At 43.4% G+C, this 18,900-nt stretch overlaps 1 protein-coding gene and 2 pseudogenes across 1 annotated transcript in view; all 3 read right to left on the reverse strand.

Annotated features, from left to right (window-relative positions):
* Positions 1–1,917, reverse strand: part of TMEM266 (transmembrane protein 266) — a 70,417-nt gene extending 68,500 nt beyond the window's left edge. The window contains exon 1 of the mRNA XM_012739374.2: positions 867–1,917. Coding sequence (XP_012594828.1) covers positions 867–904 — 38 coding nt within the window. The 5' untranslated portion in view covers positions 905–1,917. The remainder of the gene's footprint in view (positions 1–866) is intronic.
* A 108-nt stretch (positions 1,918–2,025) lies between these two features.
* Positions 2,026–8,151, reverse strand: LOC142871525 (mitoguardin 1 pseudogene; annotated as a pseudogene).
* Positions 3,480–7,049, reverse strand: LOC142871543 (mitoguardin 1-like; annotated as a pseudogene).
* Positions 8,152–18,900: the final 10,749 nt, after the last annotated feature.

Genomic DNA, 18,900 nt, shown 5'->3' on the forward strand with positions numbered 1-18,900 from the left:
AGGAAGAGCCTACTTCCCCAACCCTTGATGCCTCCTTCAGTCACGTGTCTCCTTCTGGCCACTGGGAGCCAGCAGACACGGCACCAGCAGAGGCACGAGAAGGCCTCCGCGTCTGCGCCCGCGCCCGCGCCCCCAGCACGGCTCGGAGGGCCCGGCCACTGGAGGATGAGGGACAGCGTGGCAGGCCAGTCTCACCTAGACCAGCGGACAGCCACCAAGACCCACGCTAAAAATGATCACAGCCAAGATCAGCCCGGCTATCTAGCCAACTTGCCAGACATGTGAGCAGCAAACACTTGTTGTTGTGTTCTGCTGAGGCTCTGAGGTGGGTGTCACACAGCATCGCTGTGGCAATAGACAATGGGTTCACTCGAGATGACAGAGCAGCCAGGCCCATAGCTAAAGAGGCGGGGACAGTGTGCTATAAATATAATAGAAGGAGTGCTATTGTCATCTTAGTACTTTTACCAACCAGTTGCAAAACACAAAATAAGTGACCACTTTGCAGGTGCTTGGTAAAATTAAGTGCTTGGTCCATATGGTATCTTAGGTTTGGGGAACTATTATAAAATATAATATTATAAAAGCTATTCTCCCTTAAGAGTTCTGCCCCTGGTTTCATAGAGCCTGCTTTTAGAAACTCTCTTATGATTGCTAAATTTCCTTGCAATTCCCATTTTGTTACTTTATCCTAAGCACTTCCTAATCATACCTTGAGGCTTACTTTTGAAAGGTTTTCCCATTTTTCTGTGGTATCCTGCTAAAGAAAATGCATGCAGTGGTTGCCTAAATTACAAGATCCTCATCTTATGGGAGATTTAGAGCAACAGTTCTGGATACAGAGAGAAAACCCTAACGTCACTTACTGTGGGTTGGTCATGTTGAAGGAGGCAGCCAGAGACATGGGTTTCTGAGTGTCTAGTGGGGCTCAGCTGTGCTGAAGTTGGCTGTCAGCATTTCCAAGCGTGGGTTCTACAAGACACATACAAACAGTGCCCTGAAAACAAAAGTAGGAACTTATTGCCTTCAGATGCCAAACCAAAGTCCTCCTATGCTCATCTAAAAATGGGAATCCTTGGAACTTTCTTCCATCTAGCACTTTCTTCAGAGTCACGTTACATAGATTCTTACAATTACCCTATGCAGAGGTGACAATAGGCATAATTTCTGTCTTTCTGAGATAATTAAACAGAGTCAGAGTGACGAAGTGACCTTTCTGTGTCACATGGAGAGGGCAGAAGAACCAGGTTAGCCCTCAAGTTTTCTGACTTCTTGTCTACAGCAATTCCCACTAAATTGTCGTGACGACACAAAACAGCATCACTTTACACTTCAGCCTTAAGAACCCCAAAAACCTCGTGTTTTCCACATATACTGCCTCTTACTCTCCTTTCCTTTCGGGTAGTGCTGTCTCTCTGTTCCTCCAGGCTTTTCTCTTTTCCTTTGCTCAGCTGGTCCCTTAATGAGAAAGGCAGACCAGTGGAGCTAGGAGGACAGACACTGGACCAGACTGCCCAGGGTTAGGGCCTTGCCTCATTTACTAGCTGTGTGATCTGGGGGAAGTTACTTACCTCCTCTGTCCTCAGTTTCCCCATCTGTAAAATGAGGATAATAATAGAACTAACTAGATGAGGTAATTCATGTAAGATGCTTAGAACAGTGCCTGGCACATAGTAAGTACTATATAAATGTTGGCTTTCATTATCATTATTATTTTTTTATAAATTAAAATTTCACAGTCTGCTGAATATTTTTAACTTATAGGACCAACAGTAATATATTTTGGAAACTATAGTTATTATAATATAAAGTTATAAACTATAAACTTCTCAATGTCAATTCATTTACATGTTTTGTAACAATATTCAGTGATTACAATGTCTTTGATTCAAATACATAAGCAAATGCACAAGCAATAATGTAAGCAGTACATATTAAACACCATTACTGCCTAAACTTGATAAACAAGTAAATAACTTTGTAATTAAAAATATATTTTTAGGCAAAGTTAAATATGTTGACACTAGCAGTAATATATTCTTGTGTGTGTGGACCACAAAGGTCTTGGCTAAAGGTCCTGGCTAAAGTGTGTATTTTTAAGGTGCAAAGCATAAAAACGGCTTTTGAGAATGACATTGAACATTTCAGACAGCTTCAAGACAACGAATCAATTCATTCCCAAGTACTGGGTTCAATTCAAACAATATTCCTGTAAAATCACAACATTTCACGAATTAAATTATTACCTAAAGATTGTGAAAAGCCACTCTGGATACACCACACAGCGATTCAAAGACAGACTAACTTCTGTATAAGTACAGTACAGTCACTAATTTTTACTAGATTTTTTTTTCCTCCCTGAGTCCACGTCCACCAATTCTGTTGATTTTGTAATATATACAAAATCAATAGTTACCTTAAAATATTTCATAGCACACTCAAATTGTATGATTTTCTCCATACTTATTGCACTTTGGCTTCCAACAGCCCACTGGACATAACATGACCATGACTGCTCATACAACTGCTTGTATGCCTCAGGGCATCCGCTCCAAGATAGACCATTAAAAGTTCAGTGCATGAGGAACTACATGAGGTTTTCGGCCAAAGTCTCTACACTTGAATAGCGAACCTTCTCGAAGTCAAAAATGTCTTTGAGAATGAAAAGAACTTGATTCTTAAAGAAGCAACATAAATCATAGAATTTCTAGGACCCAGAAAGCCCCAGGCTAGGACTGGACTGATGTGTTCACAAATGGCATAAAAATGGGCAAAAAATCCATCTGGGATCTTCATCTGTTGCCTTTTCTTTTTCAGCACTGACCAACAACTTGAAGCTACAGCTATTTCTTTGAAGGAAGAGTTTAGCCAGCGATTATTTACTACATTCTGTATGGATATGAGCGGGTTTTCTAAATCTTCAAAGGAATCCATTAATATAAAATCCAGAACAACATCATAAAAGTTTAGGTTTTTCACCCCTCTAGCAGCAAGTTCCATTTCAGTACTATCCCAGTGATCAATCTGCTCTTAAAAATAGATCATTTAATCAAAAACATCTTCAAACTTCTTTGGATTCTTTTGTGCTTTCACAATTAAAGCTGATAAAATTTTCCTTCCACTCTCAGCAAGGAATAACCTGTTGGCTGTTTCTGAAAGAATTACCTGAAAAGCCTGTCGAATACAGTGAAGTTTGGCAAGAAAATCACTGTCTCCTAGGCACTCCAACATTTCAGTTCTCAGTACTCTTGAGTAAATTTTTCCTTCTTCCACTAAATGCATGGCTCCTTCATAAACAGGGCAGTGACAAGGAGATTCCAGGCTGCAGGCACGCCGCGCCTCTCTGTGCTCTGCCGCTGGAGCAAAGGGGTCCGTTGACCTGACGCTTAACGTACCTCGCTGGCCAAAGTCATCCCCGTTCCCTCGTGGTAGTGTCTGTGTCTGTGTCTTTATCAATGTCGTCTGCAAGGGAATGAGGATCAGGTGCCCCAGGGCAGCTTCAACTCCTCTTGGGGACGATGCGCTCTTTGCAGCAGAGCTTCAAGTTTATGAATAAATTCAGAACTACTAATATCGTCTACACTTTCTTCAGCAATGGCATCTCCTGCACCCAGTTTAATGGAACTGCAGGCTTCGTCTTCAGCCTATCTATTGCGAAAGGTTAGGGCTTGTTCCCATCGAGGTGACGCCTCTTCAAACGATTCCATGCCATTAAGTGCAAGTTCTCAGGAGTGGTCACAGGAATATTAACAAGTTTAATATCATCTTCATCAGCATTGTCCCAGGAATTGGAATTGCCACAAGCACAGCTATGACAAGAATTGACACTCTGGACGGAGGCCAAACTCTGTGCAGAGCCTGGGTATTTACTGAAAAGTCCTCCATTAGCATAGTTACAAGACTGAGATCCTTTGTCTTTGTTGGAACTTAAAGACAATGTCAAATTCTGTCTACTACTGGAACAACGTGAACCTTTATCTGAAGCTGCTCTTTTAGTGTATTCAAGGATGAGGTGCTCTGGTTCCCATGGTAATCGTTTTCCTTTCTTTTTTCCACGTTTTCTTTTAAAGTGATGGGCCAGAAAAATTACAGACTGTAATTACGGCTGTTACCACAAACAACTTTTTAGCTACTGGTGACAATCTGATCCCAATTCAGCGCTCCCCTTGCGGGCCTCCCCATGCAAGGACCGGCCAGACCCGCCGCCAGCCTCTGGAGCAGACAGGTGCCGCGCAGGGCAGGGCGGCGACAGCCCGAAGCGGGCCAGGAGTCCCGACCAAGCCGCGCTGGAGCCTGCGCCTCCTCGCCCTCGGCCTTCGCCCAGCAACCTCGCCACCCCACTGTGAGCTTCGGCAGGTCCCCACCACAGTCTGCTGCATCTGAGCACATCCAAAAGTATCTGGTGGCTGAATATAATATTTCCTTTTAAAATTTGGCCTTGGTAAACAGAATATACTTTTCTATCAACCAATGCTACACAGTACCACCTAGAAGTCTTCCGAGACACAGTACAACCTACCAGAAAATACACAAGCAGACAGACCCACGTTCTGAATGATTTTGAACCGTTATCAAGGAGATTACGCAAAGGGGCAATCCTTCTGCACGTTGCATTCCACTGCAACCTGCTTCTCCTACAAGAAATCAAGGAAGATAAAACCTGCTCTCCAGGTCCTGCTGCTCAGCCCTGATGGGCAGTCGGACTAGAGACAAAGCAGGAGGATGCCACCTCCTGCAAAAGGAAAAGCTGCTCCCAGGGTGAGAAGTATCGGAGGAAGCTCCTTCAAGCTCTATATAACTAAGAAAAGACAGAGAGCAAGTTAAAGAAACTTGAGGAGATCCTGGGAAAGTCTGAACCTGGAGCAACTGGAAATGAGAGAGATGCAGAGCTCTCTAAAATTAGAAGGACTTAGATGGAGGAAGCCACCAACCATTTCCACACCAGATGCTCGTGGGGCAATAAGAGCATGGGACAACACCAGGGAGAACTGGACAGACGTTTTGTGACCGCACCTTATTGAGGGTGTCCTCTTCCCTTAATGACCTCAGTAAGGGGGTGGAGGAGGTCTAGGCAGTAAAAACACAACCGTCTTCTATAGTATTTGGGATTGTGTATTAATTGTATAGTAAACTTTATAAAATTCTCCATTCCATAACATGGATTTAATTAGTCTGAATCTTTTTTCTTCTCTTAATAAAGCTTCAAGTTAAAGTCTTCCCAGTATTAAGACTGATCATGTGGATTGTCTAACCTCAACTGACAATGACGTTAGGATTGAAGTATCCACAAATGGAGGCCAGTTGAGGAATATTTCCTTCCAGAATGGTGTTTTAACAAGCTGTGTTCTCAAATGAGAACTGTATATGCTACACAAGATATTAACCCTGTGGAGAATACAATAGGAAGACCCTAGCTTGCATGGACCTTCCAGTCTGGCTGGGTGGGCAAGTTTAAAACATGCAAAACTCTAAACTTTTTGTATATCTCTAGTAATGAAGAACAAGTAATAATTGATAAATCTATATTTATAAATATTTTTAAATAAACATGAGTTGCTGTACTAATATATTATGGCCAATATAAAACATGACAAAATAGAAATGAAAACGATGAAAAAATTTTTGACTTTTTAGGAAGGAAAATTTCAAATATATACAATTGTAGAGAATTGCAGAGTGGACCTCTAGTTTCCTGCCACCCAGCTTCAACAGTTGTCAGCTCATGAGCAGTCTTGTTTTCTCTATATCCCTGCCCATCCCCCATCCCTCATGATTACTTTGAAATATATCCAAGATGTCACTTCGTTTGTCTGTAAATGTTTCAATATGTAACTCTAAGGAGAAGGAGAAAGACTCCTTTTAAAAGATATAACCACAAAACTATCATCAACCTCAAATCAACATTTTCTTAATATTATTAAATATCCAGGCATTATTCACACTTCCTCCATTTGTCTTGTAATTTTATTAACCTTTGTTAATTAGGAGTCAAATAGGTCCACACATTACGATTGGTTATTATGACTCCTGAGTTTCATTTAATCTACAGGTTTCCCTCCCTCTATCTCATTTTTTCCATGCAATTTATTGGAAAAACTGGGTCATTTGTCACACAAAGTTCCCCACAGTCTAGACTGTGGTAGCCCCTAGTGGTGTTCTAATATGGTCCTCTGTCTCCTGTATTTCCTGTAAATTTTAATTAATCTATAGCCTTCACTCAGATTCAGGTTCAATTCTTTTTGTGCAACACTTTATAGGTGATGTCATAACTTCCATTAGGAGACACATATTCTACTATCTTCTTGACCCTCTTTTAATGATATTAACAGCCGTTGATGATCCTTTCCTAGATCCATTAATTCATTAGGGTTTGTAAAATGGCAATATTTTAATTTTATCATTCTTTTATTAATCAGCTTCTATGAAGACAAACTTTCCCTCCTCAACTATTTGATTAGCCTAAGGTACAGTTCATATAGGGAAAGAAGGATGAATGCTTAACTTTCCCCCTTTTATTTATTATTTCTCAAAATAATGAATTGGCATTTTTTTATCTTCCAAAGCGATCAATGAAGTGTCTGTCGTCATGTTAGCAGCAGCAGGGACTCGTTCACTCAGCAAGGGAGCCGACTCCCTGAAAAGGAGTGGGGAGAGGTGACCGGCTGCCCCCAGGGCGAAGACCAGGCAGGAGGGAGGAGAAGTCTCTGTAGACAGACAGCGGGCAGGCCGCCTGGGCTGCGGCTCGAATCCATAGTGAACAGCACGTCTTAGAAGGCAACATCCCTTACCATGATGGGAATTTAAAAATAATATTTTCCAGACAAACCTCAAAGCACAAGCCTAGCACAAAGCAGGTGTGGTCTGGCACTCTGCGAGCGAGCGTCTCGAGTGCAGACCTGCTGTCTCAGAACCTGGCAACAGCAGAAGAGAAGCCTGTGTCGGGTTTACTGAGTCTGGCTCTGGCGAACAGTAAGGCTGCTTTTTAGATTCAGTAAAATTCCAGTCTCCTCCACTTGTTGCTGATGAGTCCATGTATTTACCAATATCATGGTTGCGTGCTCTGGCCAGATTGGCTAAGTTCAACCTTCCTGAGCCGGCATCCTTGGAATTGCAGGGCTGAAAGAGACTGCTGAGGTCCAGTCAGTCCCCTTGCCAGCCAGGTGGAAGGAGCCATAACTCAGCTCCCTGTCCCTGGTAGTGCCCGGGTCTATTCCTCATCCCTCACTGAAGTGGCAGCCCTTGGCACCCCATTTCAGTGGTTCCCACCCTGGTTTTACTCCAAATCCCCTAGGGACCTTTTGGGGAATATAAATTCAGAGGCTGTGCTGTAGAAATGCTGAATCAGAATTCTGCAGGTGAAGTGTGAAAAGTTTTAAATTCACCAGGTGTTTCCCACACGCAACCATTCTATTTGACCCTTTCTGTCAGTGGTTCTCAAACTTTCTCAGGCACCAGAATCACGAGGGGGACTTAGTAAAACACAGATTGCTGGCTCCACCCATGAAATTTCTAATTTAGTATGTCTGGTGTGGGGGCCTGAAAATGTACATTTCTAACAAATTCCCAGGGGAGACTGATCTGCTGATCCATAGACCACACTCTGATCTCCTGAGCCAGAGCTTTGCTCAACATAGGTATTTTTATCCCTGTTTTGCAGATGATGTTAAGTGGCAGTAAAACTACTGTGGTGGAATTATCAGTCGAACCTACTCTGGTCAGGCTGAAGAAACAGAGATAAGGTACATCAGTTAAAAATAATTGTGTCTCAGCCAAAGAAACAGTCATGAAAGTAAACAGACAACCTACAGAATGGGAGAAAATTTTTGCATCCTACGCATCTGATAAGGGGCTGATAACTAGAATATACTTAGAACTCACGAAAATCAGCAGGAAAAAATCAAACAACCCTATCAAGAAGAGGGCAAAGGACTTGAACAGAAACTTTTCTAAAGACAGAAGAATGGCCAACAAACATATAAAAAAATGCTCAACATCTCTAATCATCAGGGAAATGCAAATCAAAACCACAATGAGATATCACTTAACTCCAGTGAGAATGGCCTTTATCAAAAAGTCCCCAAACAACAAATGCTGGCGTGGATGAGGAGAAAGAGGAACACTCCTACACTGCTGGTAGGACTGCAAACTAGTTCAACCTCTGTGGAAAACAATATGGAGATACCTTAAAGCGATACAAGTGGATCTACCATTTGATCCAGCAATCCCATTGCTGGGCATCTACCCAAATGATCCAATGACACTCTACAAAAAAGACACCTGCACTCGAATGTTTATAGCAGCACAATTCATAATTGCAAGGCTGTGGAAACAGCCCAAGTGCCCATCAATCCAAGAGTGGATTAATAAAATGTGGTATATGTATACCATGGAGTACTATTCAGCTCTAAGAAACAACGGTGATATAGCACATCTTATATTTTCCTGGTTAGAGCTGGAACCCATACTATTAAGTGAAGTTTCCCAAGAATGGAAAAACAAGCACCACATATACTCACCAGCAAATTGATATTAACTGAGCAGCACCTACGTGGACACATAGGTACTACAGTAATAGGGTATTGGGCAGGTGGGAGGGGGGAGGGGGGCGGGTATATACATACATAATGAGTGAGATGTGCACCATCTGGGGGATGGTCATGCTGGAGACTCAGACTTGTGGGAGAGGGGGCAAGGGCATTTATTGAAACCTTAAAATTTGTACCCCTATAATTTGCTGAATAATAATACTTGTGTCTGGGAGGCCAAGGTGGGAGGATGGCTTGAGCCCAGGAGTTTGAGGTTGCTGTGAGCTGCACCGACGCCACGGCACTCCAGCAGGGTGATGCAGCGAGAGATTCTGTCTCAAAAACAAACAAACAAAAACAACCAAAAAACTTTTGTTTGCAAGTAACAGAACACCTAACAGTGACTTTGGCGATGAAGACTTTTCTGTCTTTCATGACAAGAGAATCGGAGATGGACGGTCCCAGAACTGGAGCAGTGGCTCCACCACCAAGACACCACCAAGGACCCGAGCCCTTTTTTCCTCAGCTTTATGGAGGTATGAGTGACAAAATTGTGCACATTTGGGGTATAAAATGTGATGTTTTGATATATGTATATATACACACACACACACAGATTGTGAAATGATTACTATAATCAAGCTAATTAACACATCTATCACTTCATGTAATTACCTTTTTGTTTGGTGGTGGTGAGAACTCTTGAGATCTAGTCGCTTAGCAAATTCAAGTATATAATATGTTATTATTAACCATTATTAATCACTGTGCTGTGCATTACGTCTCCAACACTTATTCATCTTATAACTGAAGGTTTGCACCCTTTGATCAAAGTCTCCTCTTTTCTCTCACCACCCACCCCTCAACCCCTGGTAACCACCATTCTGCTTGCTGTTACCATGAGTTAAAAATCTTTTAAAAAATATTTCACATACATGTGAGATTATGCAGTATTTGTCTTTCCGTGTCTGCCTTGTTTTACTCAGCCTAATGTCCAGAAGCTTCATGCATCTTGTTGCAAATGGCAGAATAACCTTCTTTTTAAAGGATATCCTTTTTTAAGGTTGAATACTATTCCATTGTGTGTGTGTGTCACATTTTCTTTATCCATTAACAGGTCAGTGAACACTTAGGTTGTTTCCATATCTTGGCTACTGTAAATAATGCTGCAATTAACATGGAAACGCAGGCTTCTCTTCCAGATAGTGCTCTTGTTTCCTTTGGATATATACCCAAAAGCGGGATTACCGAATCATATGCTAGTTTTATTTCAAATTTTTTGAGGAGCCCCATACTGTCTTTCATGTTGATGGTACCGATTCACATTCCCACCACAGTGTGCAGGGCTCCTGTTTTCCACACCCTTGCCAACACTTGTTATCTTTTGACTTTTTGATAACAGCCATCCTAACAGGTATGAGGTGATATCTCACTGTGGTTTTTATTTGCATTTCCCTGACGAGTGGTGATACTGAGCATCTTTTTGCAAACCGGTTGGCCATTTGTGTGTCTTTTTTGAACAAATGTTTATTCAGGGCTTTTGCCCATTTTTTAATTGGACTGTTTTTAGTATTGAGTTGCATGAACTCCTTACGCATTTTGGATATTAACCCCTTATGGCAGCGGTCCCCAACCTTTTTGGCAGCAGGGACCGTTTTCACGGAAGACAATTTTCCCACAGACTGGAGAGGGAGGGATGATATTGGGATGATTCAAGGACATGACATGTATTATGCACTTTATTTCTATTATTATTACATTGTAATATGTAATGAAATAGTTACACAACTCACCATAAGTTGGGGACCCCTGTCTTATGGGATATATGGTTTACAAATATTTTCTCCCATTCTGTAGGTTGTTTTTTCATTTTATTGACTGCTTCCTTGGTGCAGAAACTTTTTAGTTTGATGTCATTCCTGCTTGTTGAGTTTTGCTTTTCTTGCCTGAACTTTTGGTGTCAAATCCAAAATATCATTGCTGAGAACAATGTCAAGGAGTTTTCTTCTAGGAGTTTTATGGTTTAAGGTCCTACATGTAAGTCTTTAATCCATTTTGAATATATTTTTGTGTATGGTGTAAGATAAGGGTCCAATTTCAATGTTTTTGTACATGAATATTTAGTTTTCCCAGCATCATTTATTGAAGAGTCTGTCTGTTCCCGTTGTGTATTTTTGGCACTTCTGTTGAAAATTAGCTGACCACATATACATGGATTGATTTCTGGGCTCTATGTTCTGGTCCATTGGTCTACATGTCTGTTTTTATGTCAGTAGCATACTGTTTTGATTACTAATGGCTTTGTAATATAGTTTGAAATTAGGAAGTGTGATGCTTCCAGCTTTGTTCTTCTTGTTCAAGATTGCTTTAGCTATTTGTGATGTTTTGTGGTTCCATATGAATTTTAGGATTTTTTTCTATTTCTGTGAAAAATGCCATTGGAATTTTGATAGGGATTGCATTCCATCTGTAGATCACCTTGGATAGTAAGGACATTTTAACAATAGGAATTATTCCAATCCATGAACACAGGAGATTTTTCCATTTATTTGTGTCTTCAACAATTTCTTTCATTTTATAGTTTTCAGTGTACAGAGAACCCAAGCTCTTTTCATCTTCCCATTCCCCCATCTTATGTGTGATGTATTCTACATGCTTCTTGCCTTGTGGTTGCAGAATGGCTGCTGCAGCTCCAGCTTGCACATCCTTACACCAGCTCCCAAACAAGAAGAAAGAATCAAAGCCTTCTTTCTCACAAGGCTCTGGTCTTTTATTCAGTAGGCATTATCTTTCTAAGCTCTCCAGACAACATCTCCTGATATCTCCCTTGGCAGAGCTGGGTCACATGGTCACATGACTGTCAAGGAGTCTGGGACAATAGGCAGCTGGCCAAGGGGGTTAGGAGTGCTATGAGAGCCTAGATGAGTCAAGGTTCATCCCTTGGGGAGGGAATGTTGTTTCTATAAACATAATCTTGGTTCTCTTAGCCAGGAAGAAGCAGGGAGGGACTGTTGCCTAGGTAACTAATTGTATGCCAGATCAGGTTGGGACACTTTGATTTGGTTCTGAGGCCTGGGGGAATAAGCTTCTTGGGACTCCAAATGAGACTGGCTAAATGTTGGTGAGTGGCTGGCAGGAGATTTGAAGGATGTGCTCTCACAAAACCTTGGGGTTCTTTATTTGGAGACAGTCCTGCACATGTGTGAGGTTCAGTTTTGACATCATAAAGCCCACTGTGGAATTTGCTCCTAGGGAGAAGCTATTGAGGACCCCTGTAGTGGGCATGATGTTCCACACCCCAGGAGAAGGTTGTGGTTTTGTGCTAGATGGGAAAGGCTTCTGTACAAAATCACAAGGTCACCCTTGTTTTTACCTTGACTCACTAATACCTTGCTCCATTAACAAGGAGCTAAAATGAAGACAATCAGTCACGCACATGAGTATTTTCCACTCCAATCTACTCTTGCAAAGGAGACTGCAAACTTCTTAGCTGCAAATCTGCTAGGTGGGCAGAGATCCCATGGCAACTTTCTTTTCTGCGTGCAGCAAAGTCTCTTGTGGACCCCTTTAACTTTCTATCGTTTGTCATCTTCACTTACTCAATGATGCAATCTGTCAATTACTGCTGGTCTCATGAAGCACAAATCAAAACAAGATCACACAAAATCAGATCAAATCATGCATAATTACTCAGGTATTCTGTTCCCTTCCCCTCAATATCTTTTTGCCAATTTTGAGCTTCCCTGAGTTCCCTAAAAAATACTTCCCTAAGTTGAACACACCATGTAACCCTGCTGGGAAAAAGGATTCACTGGCTCCTTGCCCCTGGCTGGCCTAGGCAGAAAAAATACCACCCAGCAAGCATTCTTCAAGCACAGCCTAATGTTATTTTCCCTCCAGAATGCTTTTTTTCCTTGATTACATTTACATTTCACAGAATTCCCTCCAGAATTCTGCAGAGCTTCTGAGGAACTCAAATAGCTATGATTTTGGCAACCACCGACAATGAGCTGGAGCTGCAGTGGCTGCCCCGGCACTTCTAACCCCGACTCTCCCCTCAATCGAGAAAAACTTGTGCAAATGCCATCTTTCAAACACTTTGCAAATCTCCAAAACCATCTTTTGCTTTATAGGATATTAACTAAAGTATTTGAGGAACCTAAATATAATTAACTTTGCTACTGAATTCTACATGGCACCAGGCAAATGACTATGCTTTTGTCTTCTTTCTTCAATACATTTCATACTATATGTGGTAAGACTGTAAAAATGATCCCCCTTTTTTACCTGCATTGTATCAATGCTCCCCTTGTCGTGCAACTTTCATTGCCCTTTGCCCTGTGCTGGGCTTTGCTATGTGGCTTGCTTTGTCCAAGTAGATTGTGAGCAAACATGAAAGCTCTCATGGGATTGAGCTTGCTCTCTCTCTCTTGCCTGCTTCCCATCACCATGAAAGCATGCCCAGGCTGGCCTGATAGAGAATGGTAGTTGCCCCAGTCACCATAGTCAAGACCAGTCACAGCCAGGTGCTCCCCTGCCCCCACATGTGTGAGCTCAGCCAAGACCAGAAGAACCACCCAGCTGTGCCCAGTCTATATTGCTTACAGACTCATGAGCTAAACAAAGGGTTTTTGTTTCTGTGGGTCCCCTCCCCCCCCCCGGTTTGTTTATTTTTGAGACAGAGTCTGTTTTTTTTTTTTTTTTTTTGGAGACAGAGTCTCGCTTTGTTGCCCTGGCTAGAGTGAGTGCCATGGCGTCAGCCTAGCTCACAGCAACCTCAATCTCCTGGGCTCAAGCAATCCTGCTGCCTCAGCCTCCCAAGTAGCTGGGACTACAGGCATGCGCCACCATGCCCGGCTAATTTTTTTCTATATCTATTAGTTGGCCAATTAATTTCTTTCTATTTATAGTAGAGATGGGGTCTCGCTCTTGCTCAGGCTGGTTTCGAACTCCTGACCTCGAGCAATCCGCCCACCTCGGCCTCCCAGAGTGCTAGGATTACAGGCGTGAGCCAGCACGCCCGGCCCAGAGTCTGTTTTTGAGACAGAGACAGCTCTGTCACCTAGGCTACAGTGCAGTGGCATCATCATAGCTCACAGCAACCTCAAACTCCTGGGCTCAAGCAATTCTCCTGCCTCAGCCTCCTGGGTAGCTGGGACTACAGGCATGCGCCACCATGCCCGGCTAGTTTTTCTATTTTTAGTAGAGGCAGAGTCTCACTCTTGCTCAGGCTGGTCTTGAACTCCTGACCTCAAGCAATACTCTTACATTGGCCTCCCAAAGTGCTAGGATTACAGGCATGAGCCACCACGCCCAGCCGTTTGTTTGCCCTTAAATTCATTCTTCAGTCACTTATTAGCACCTTTGTGGTGTTTCACGAACTATCCTAAATGTTGAGGTTATCAGATAAATGAGACATAGTCACAGCACTCAAGAAACTCATGGGCTAGTGACAGATGCACAGACAGACATTTAAATCAAATAAGTGAGAATCATGAAACATTATAAAGGAGTGTTTTGAAAGCTGCAAACTTCTTTATAAATATTAAGTAACTAATGATTCTTCACACTGGCAGGCACAACCCTCCTCCTCCTCCAGCCATCTGTTAAAGAAAGGTTTGGTTTTTTAAGCCCACTAAGTTTTGGGGGGTAGTTTGTTATGTGGGATTACTGTGGCAATAGATCACTAATACATTATGGACAAATGTCAACTGCAACACATAAAATAATACAAAGATGAATATTTTTTTAAAAAGCTGAACCTCTCTCCAGCCTTCATCTTACCCCTTTCCCTTCCTTGCTCCATAACACTTCAGGTCCCTATGCGATACCCAGGTGTGGGAATCCTTGCTCCATAACACTTCAGGTCCCTATGCGATACCCAGGTGTGGGAATCCTTGCTCCATAACACTTCAGGTCCCTATGCGATACCCAGGTGTGGGAATCCTTGCTCCATAACACTTCAGGTCCCTATGCGGATGCCCAGGTGTGGGAATCCTTGCTCCATAACACTTCAGGTCCCTATGCGGATGCCGAGGTGTGGGAATCCTTGCTCCATAACACTTCAGGTCCCTATGCGGATGCCCAGGTGTGGGAATCCTTGCTCCATAACACTTCAGGTCCCTATGCGATACCCAGGTGTGGGAATCCTTGCTCCATAACACTTCAGGTCCCTATGCGATACCCAGGTGTGGGAATCCTTGCTCCATAACACTTCAGGTCCCTATGCGGATGCCCAGGTGTGGGAATCCTTGCTCCATAACACTTCAGGTCCCTATGCGGATGCCCAGGTGTGGGAATCCTTGCTCCATAACACTTCAGGTCCCTATGCGGATGCCCAGGTGTGGGAATCCTTGCTCCATAACACTTCAGGTCCCTATGCGGATACCCAGGTGTGGGAATCCTTGCTCCATAACACTTCAGGTCCCTATGCGGATGCCCAGGTGTGGGAATCCTTGCTCCATAACACTTCAGGTCCCTATGCGGATGCCGAGGTGTGGGAATCCTTGCTCCATAACACTTCAGGTCCCTATGCGGATGCCCAGGTGTGGGAATCCTTGCTCCATAACACTTCAGGTCCCTATGCGGATGCCCAGGTGTGGGAATCCTTGCTCCATAACACTTCAGGTCCCTATGCGGATGCCCAGGTGTGGGAATCCTTGCTCCATAACACTTCAGGTCCCTATGCGGATGCCCAGGTGTGGGAATCCTTGCTCCATAACACTTCAGGTCCCTATGCGGATGCCGAGGTGTGGGAATCCTTGCTCCATAACACTTCAGGTCCCTATGCGATACCCAGGTGTGGGAATCCTTGCTCCATAACACTTCAGGTCCCTATGCGGATGCCCAGGTGTGGGAATCCTTGCTCCATAACACTTCAGGTCCCTATGCGGATGCCCAGGTGTGGAAAACCTTGCTCCATAACACTTCAGGTCCCTATGCGATACCCAGGTGTGGGAATCCTTGCTCCATAACACTTCAGGTCCCTATGCGGATACCCAGGTGTGGGAATCCTTGCTCCATAACACTTCAGGTCCCTATGCGGATGCCGAGGTGTGGGAATCCTTGCTCCATAACACTTCAGGTCCCTATGCGGATGCCCAGGTGTGGGAATCCTTGCTCCATAACACTTCAGGTCCCTATGCGGATGCCCAGGTGTGGGAATCCTTGCTCCATAACACTTCAGGTCCCTATGCGATACCCAGGTGTGGGAATCCTTGCTCCATAACACTTCAGGTCCCTATGCGGATGCCGAGGTGTGGGAATCCTTGCTCCATAACACTTCAGGTCCCTATGCGATACCCAGGTGTGGGAATCCTTGCTCCATAACACTTCAGGTCCCTATGCGGATGCCCAGGTGTGGGAATCCTTGCTCCATAACACTTCAGGTCCCTATGCGGATACCCAGGTGTGGGAATCCTTGCTCCATAACACTTCAGGTCCCTATGCGGATGCCCAGGTGTGGAAATCCTTGCTCAGAATTATGCAAGCACGCACTCTGGTACGCAGGCTAACTTTCTGTGGGTTTGTGTTTAACAAAGTTAACCCTGCAATTTATTTTTATCACTTAGCAATATATAATGGACATCCTTTCCAGTCAGTAGATAAAAATTTGTTGTTTTGAATTTCTCAATTCATATGTATACACATATGCACAAATATAACATAATATAAATTGGTTATCATAAAGTTCATGTTTCTTGTGGAGTCTGTTTTTCTTTTTTGCCTGCTTCCTTCATGTTACCTACCTCACTGTGGTACTCTCCCAATATACACGTGCCCACACACAGTGTTAACATGTGTAGATTATCTTCCTTTATTTTTCTTTGTGCTTATATACAAGTAAATGTTTCATTGTTTTATTTAAAAATATATATTCACACTTATTTGCTTTTTGCTTTTCCCACATGACAATATCTTGTAGAAATCCCCCTCTCCCAAATCAGGTAGTAAAACCTTAATTCATTTTTTTATTAGTGGCTATATAATATATTCCATGGTATGGATGTGCAATAATTTAGTCAACAATCTCCCTGTTGATACACAGTTTATTGTTAGTTTTTTTTGACCACTGTGAAAAATGTTATAATAAACACCTATGTACACCTTCTATTATATACTGGCAATTACATTTGCATGGGACAGATTCCTAGTTGTGACATTACTGGGCTAAAAAGTATGTATTTCTAAATGTTAATAAGACAAAATTGCTTTCCAAAGGGCTTTAACAATTCACCCTCCACAGCAAAGTAGAAAAGTTCCCCTTTGAGGGGAGAAAATTAGTTGCAAAGTGTTAAAAGTGACTGTGGACCAGACAAGTCCAAATGCTTGCTTTAGTGTACCTTCTTTCCCAGGGAGCACAGGAGGGAAAAATCAGAAAAATGGAGGATAATGGTAAAATCAAAAATAGTAGCAGATATCCTTATGCCAAGCAAAAATACTTACTTATCCTAGGAACTACTCCCATCACAATATTTCTATAAATTATTTCAGCAACAGTCAATCCCCTGAGGATGCTATTTTCTTCCCTGTGCCATAACCCCCCAAACTAAACCAATCACATAACCTTGAGGTTAAGCCCTGGGCTTCCTCAAGTGCCCTCGCCTGCCCATGCCCAGGACTTACCAGCCGGTGGCGACAGTGGATGGAAACACGGCCGGCTTACATTTGACTGCATTCATGACCAACTAGATAAAAGTCATTATCAAAGGAGAAGAATTTTAGAGCCATTTTCTTTTTAAAAATGAGTATATCAATATATAGGTTAGTGCCAAAAACATTACTAGAAACTCTTAGGTGGTGGCACCCGGAATTTCCTGGATTTGCCCCTCCAGTGTAGTGAATTCCTGTCCTCATTCCCAGTCAGTCTCGCAGAGATCACAAGTCCTTGCATGGTAACAAGGGTCAAACGGCTGGTCGTGTCTCACTGGAACGCTAGCGGCACGATGCCCCTTGGCACCAGGCAGGGCCAGGGTTAAGTGAGGAGTGGGGAAGTGCCTCACCAGCACCTCTCCTTGAAGCGCCCAGGTCATCATAGAAGCTCCAACTCGGAGCTGTCCCTCTACACGATGCTGCTGTACGGTGCTCTGTGCGAATTTCCAGGGGTGCCAGAAGGGTCTCATTTCCTTCTAAACAAACTTGTTTCTTCCAAAAGGGTGGAAAATGGAGGGAAAGTAAACTAAGGTCTCTATATCACTGATGCCACTTTATTGGTCAAGAACTCCTCAGGTGATAGGCATTGACAGAGATCTTAGGGTACAGCTCGGTGCTGGGAACTAAGATGCAAAGCAGTCCAAGGTAATCCCTGCTCTCAAGTTTTCAATCCCATCAGAATGGAGTGTCCAAGGCAGTAAGATGTGAATGGTGACTTAAGATGACTTGTACTGAATGCCTGCTGAGTGGTACAGAGAAAAGGTGTGACAAGATTAAGGCAGGAGGAAGTCACTGTGGGCTGCATAATAGAAGACTGTGGCTCTTCCCATGGATGCAGTGACTTGGTCTTACCTCGGTCCATTTATCCAGTTAGTGGCAGGGGTAATGAGAAAGCATAAGCCTCTGGCCTTGAGCCCAATGGCATCTACAAGTGGCTCTATCTGCAGTGGCCCTGAGGACCCCCTGGCGAGCTTGTTTAAAATGCAGAAGCTTGGGCCACCTGAGGGATTCTGATCAAGAAGGCCAGGACCGTGAGTTTCCACCTGAGAAACACCAGCCTAACTGTCCCACCCCATATCATCTTTACTTTCATGTTCCTCCTCAAGAACCACAATCAGGTTCTCTTTAATTTTACAAATTCCTCCAGGCCTCAGTTTATTTCAGTTTCCTCTCCTTCTGCTGTCCCTCTTATGGACCCATTGCCATTCCCAGCTTGTCTCCTCTCAGAAAATCCTCATCTCCAGAAGTTCGTGGCCCCAAGTCCAGGCTTCATGGACCTTTCTTATCTACCCTAAATCCAAAACAAACTGCAGAGAGTCTCACCAGGCCTTGCATTCAAGCTCAGGAAACATGATGAAGCTGCTCCAAGACCCAAACTGCCAAAACATTCACATGGGCCCTCTTAACAAGCAACGCAGCCCACGTGGGAGGCAGGCGTGCAGACGGCCCCAGCCCGGGCCACTGTGAAAGGGGGCAAATCTCTCTGTCAGAGCCCAGCTTTGTCACGTTCAAATGAAGACAACATGACTGAGCCACCTGAGGCACTGTTACAGTATTTCACTTGACCTGGTGTGTGACAAAGTAGCATGGCATGTGATGTTCTTGTCTCTAAGAAGCCATTGATGTAAGGTAGACAGTCAGTTTAATAACAGCTTATTAATGAGAAGAACTCAGACACTGTTGGTCTTAGTCCATTTGTGTTGCTATAAAGGAAGACTTGAGG

Source organism: Microcebus murinus, chromosome 6 (genome assembly GCF_040939455.1).
Source record: "Microcebus murinus isolate Inina chromosome 6, M.murinus_Inina_mat1.0, whole genome shotgun sequence".
In the NCBI taxonomy this organism is placed as follows: Eukaryota; Metazoa; Chordata; class Mammalia; order Primates; family Cheirogaleidae; genus Microcebus; species Microcebus murinus.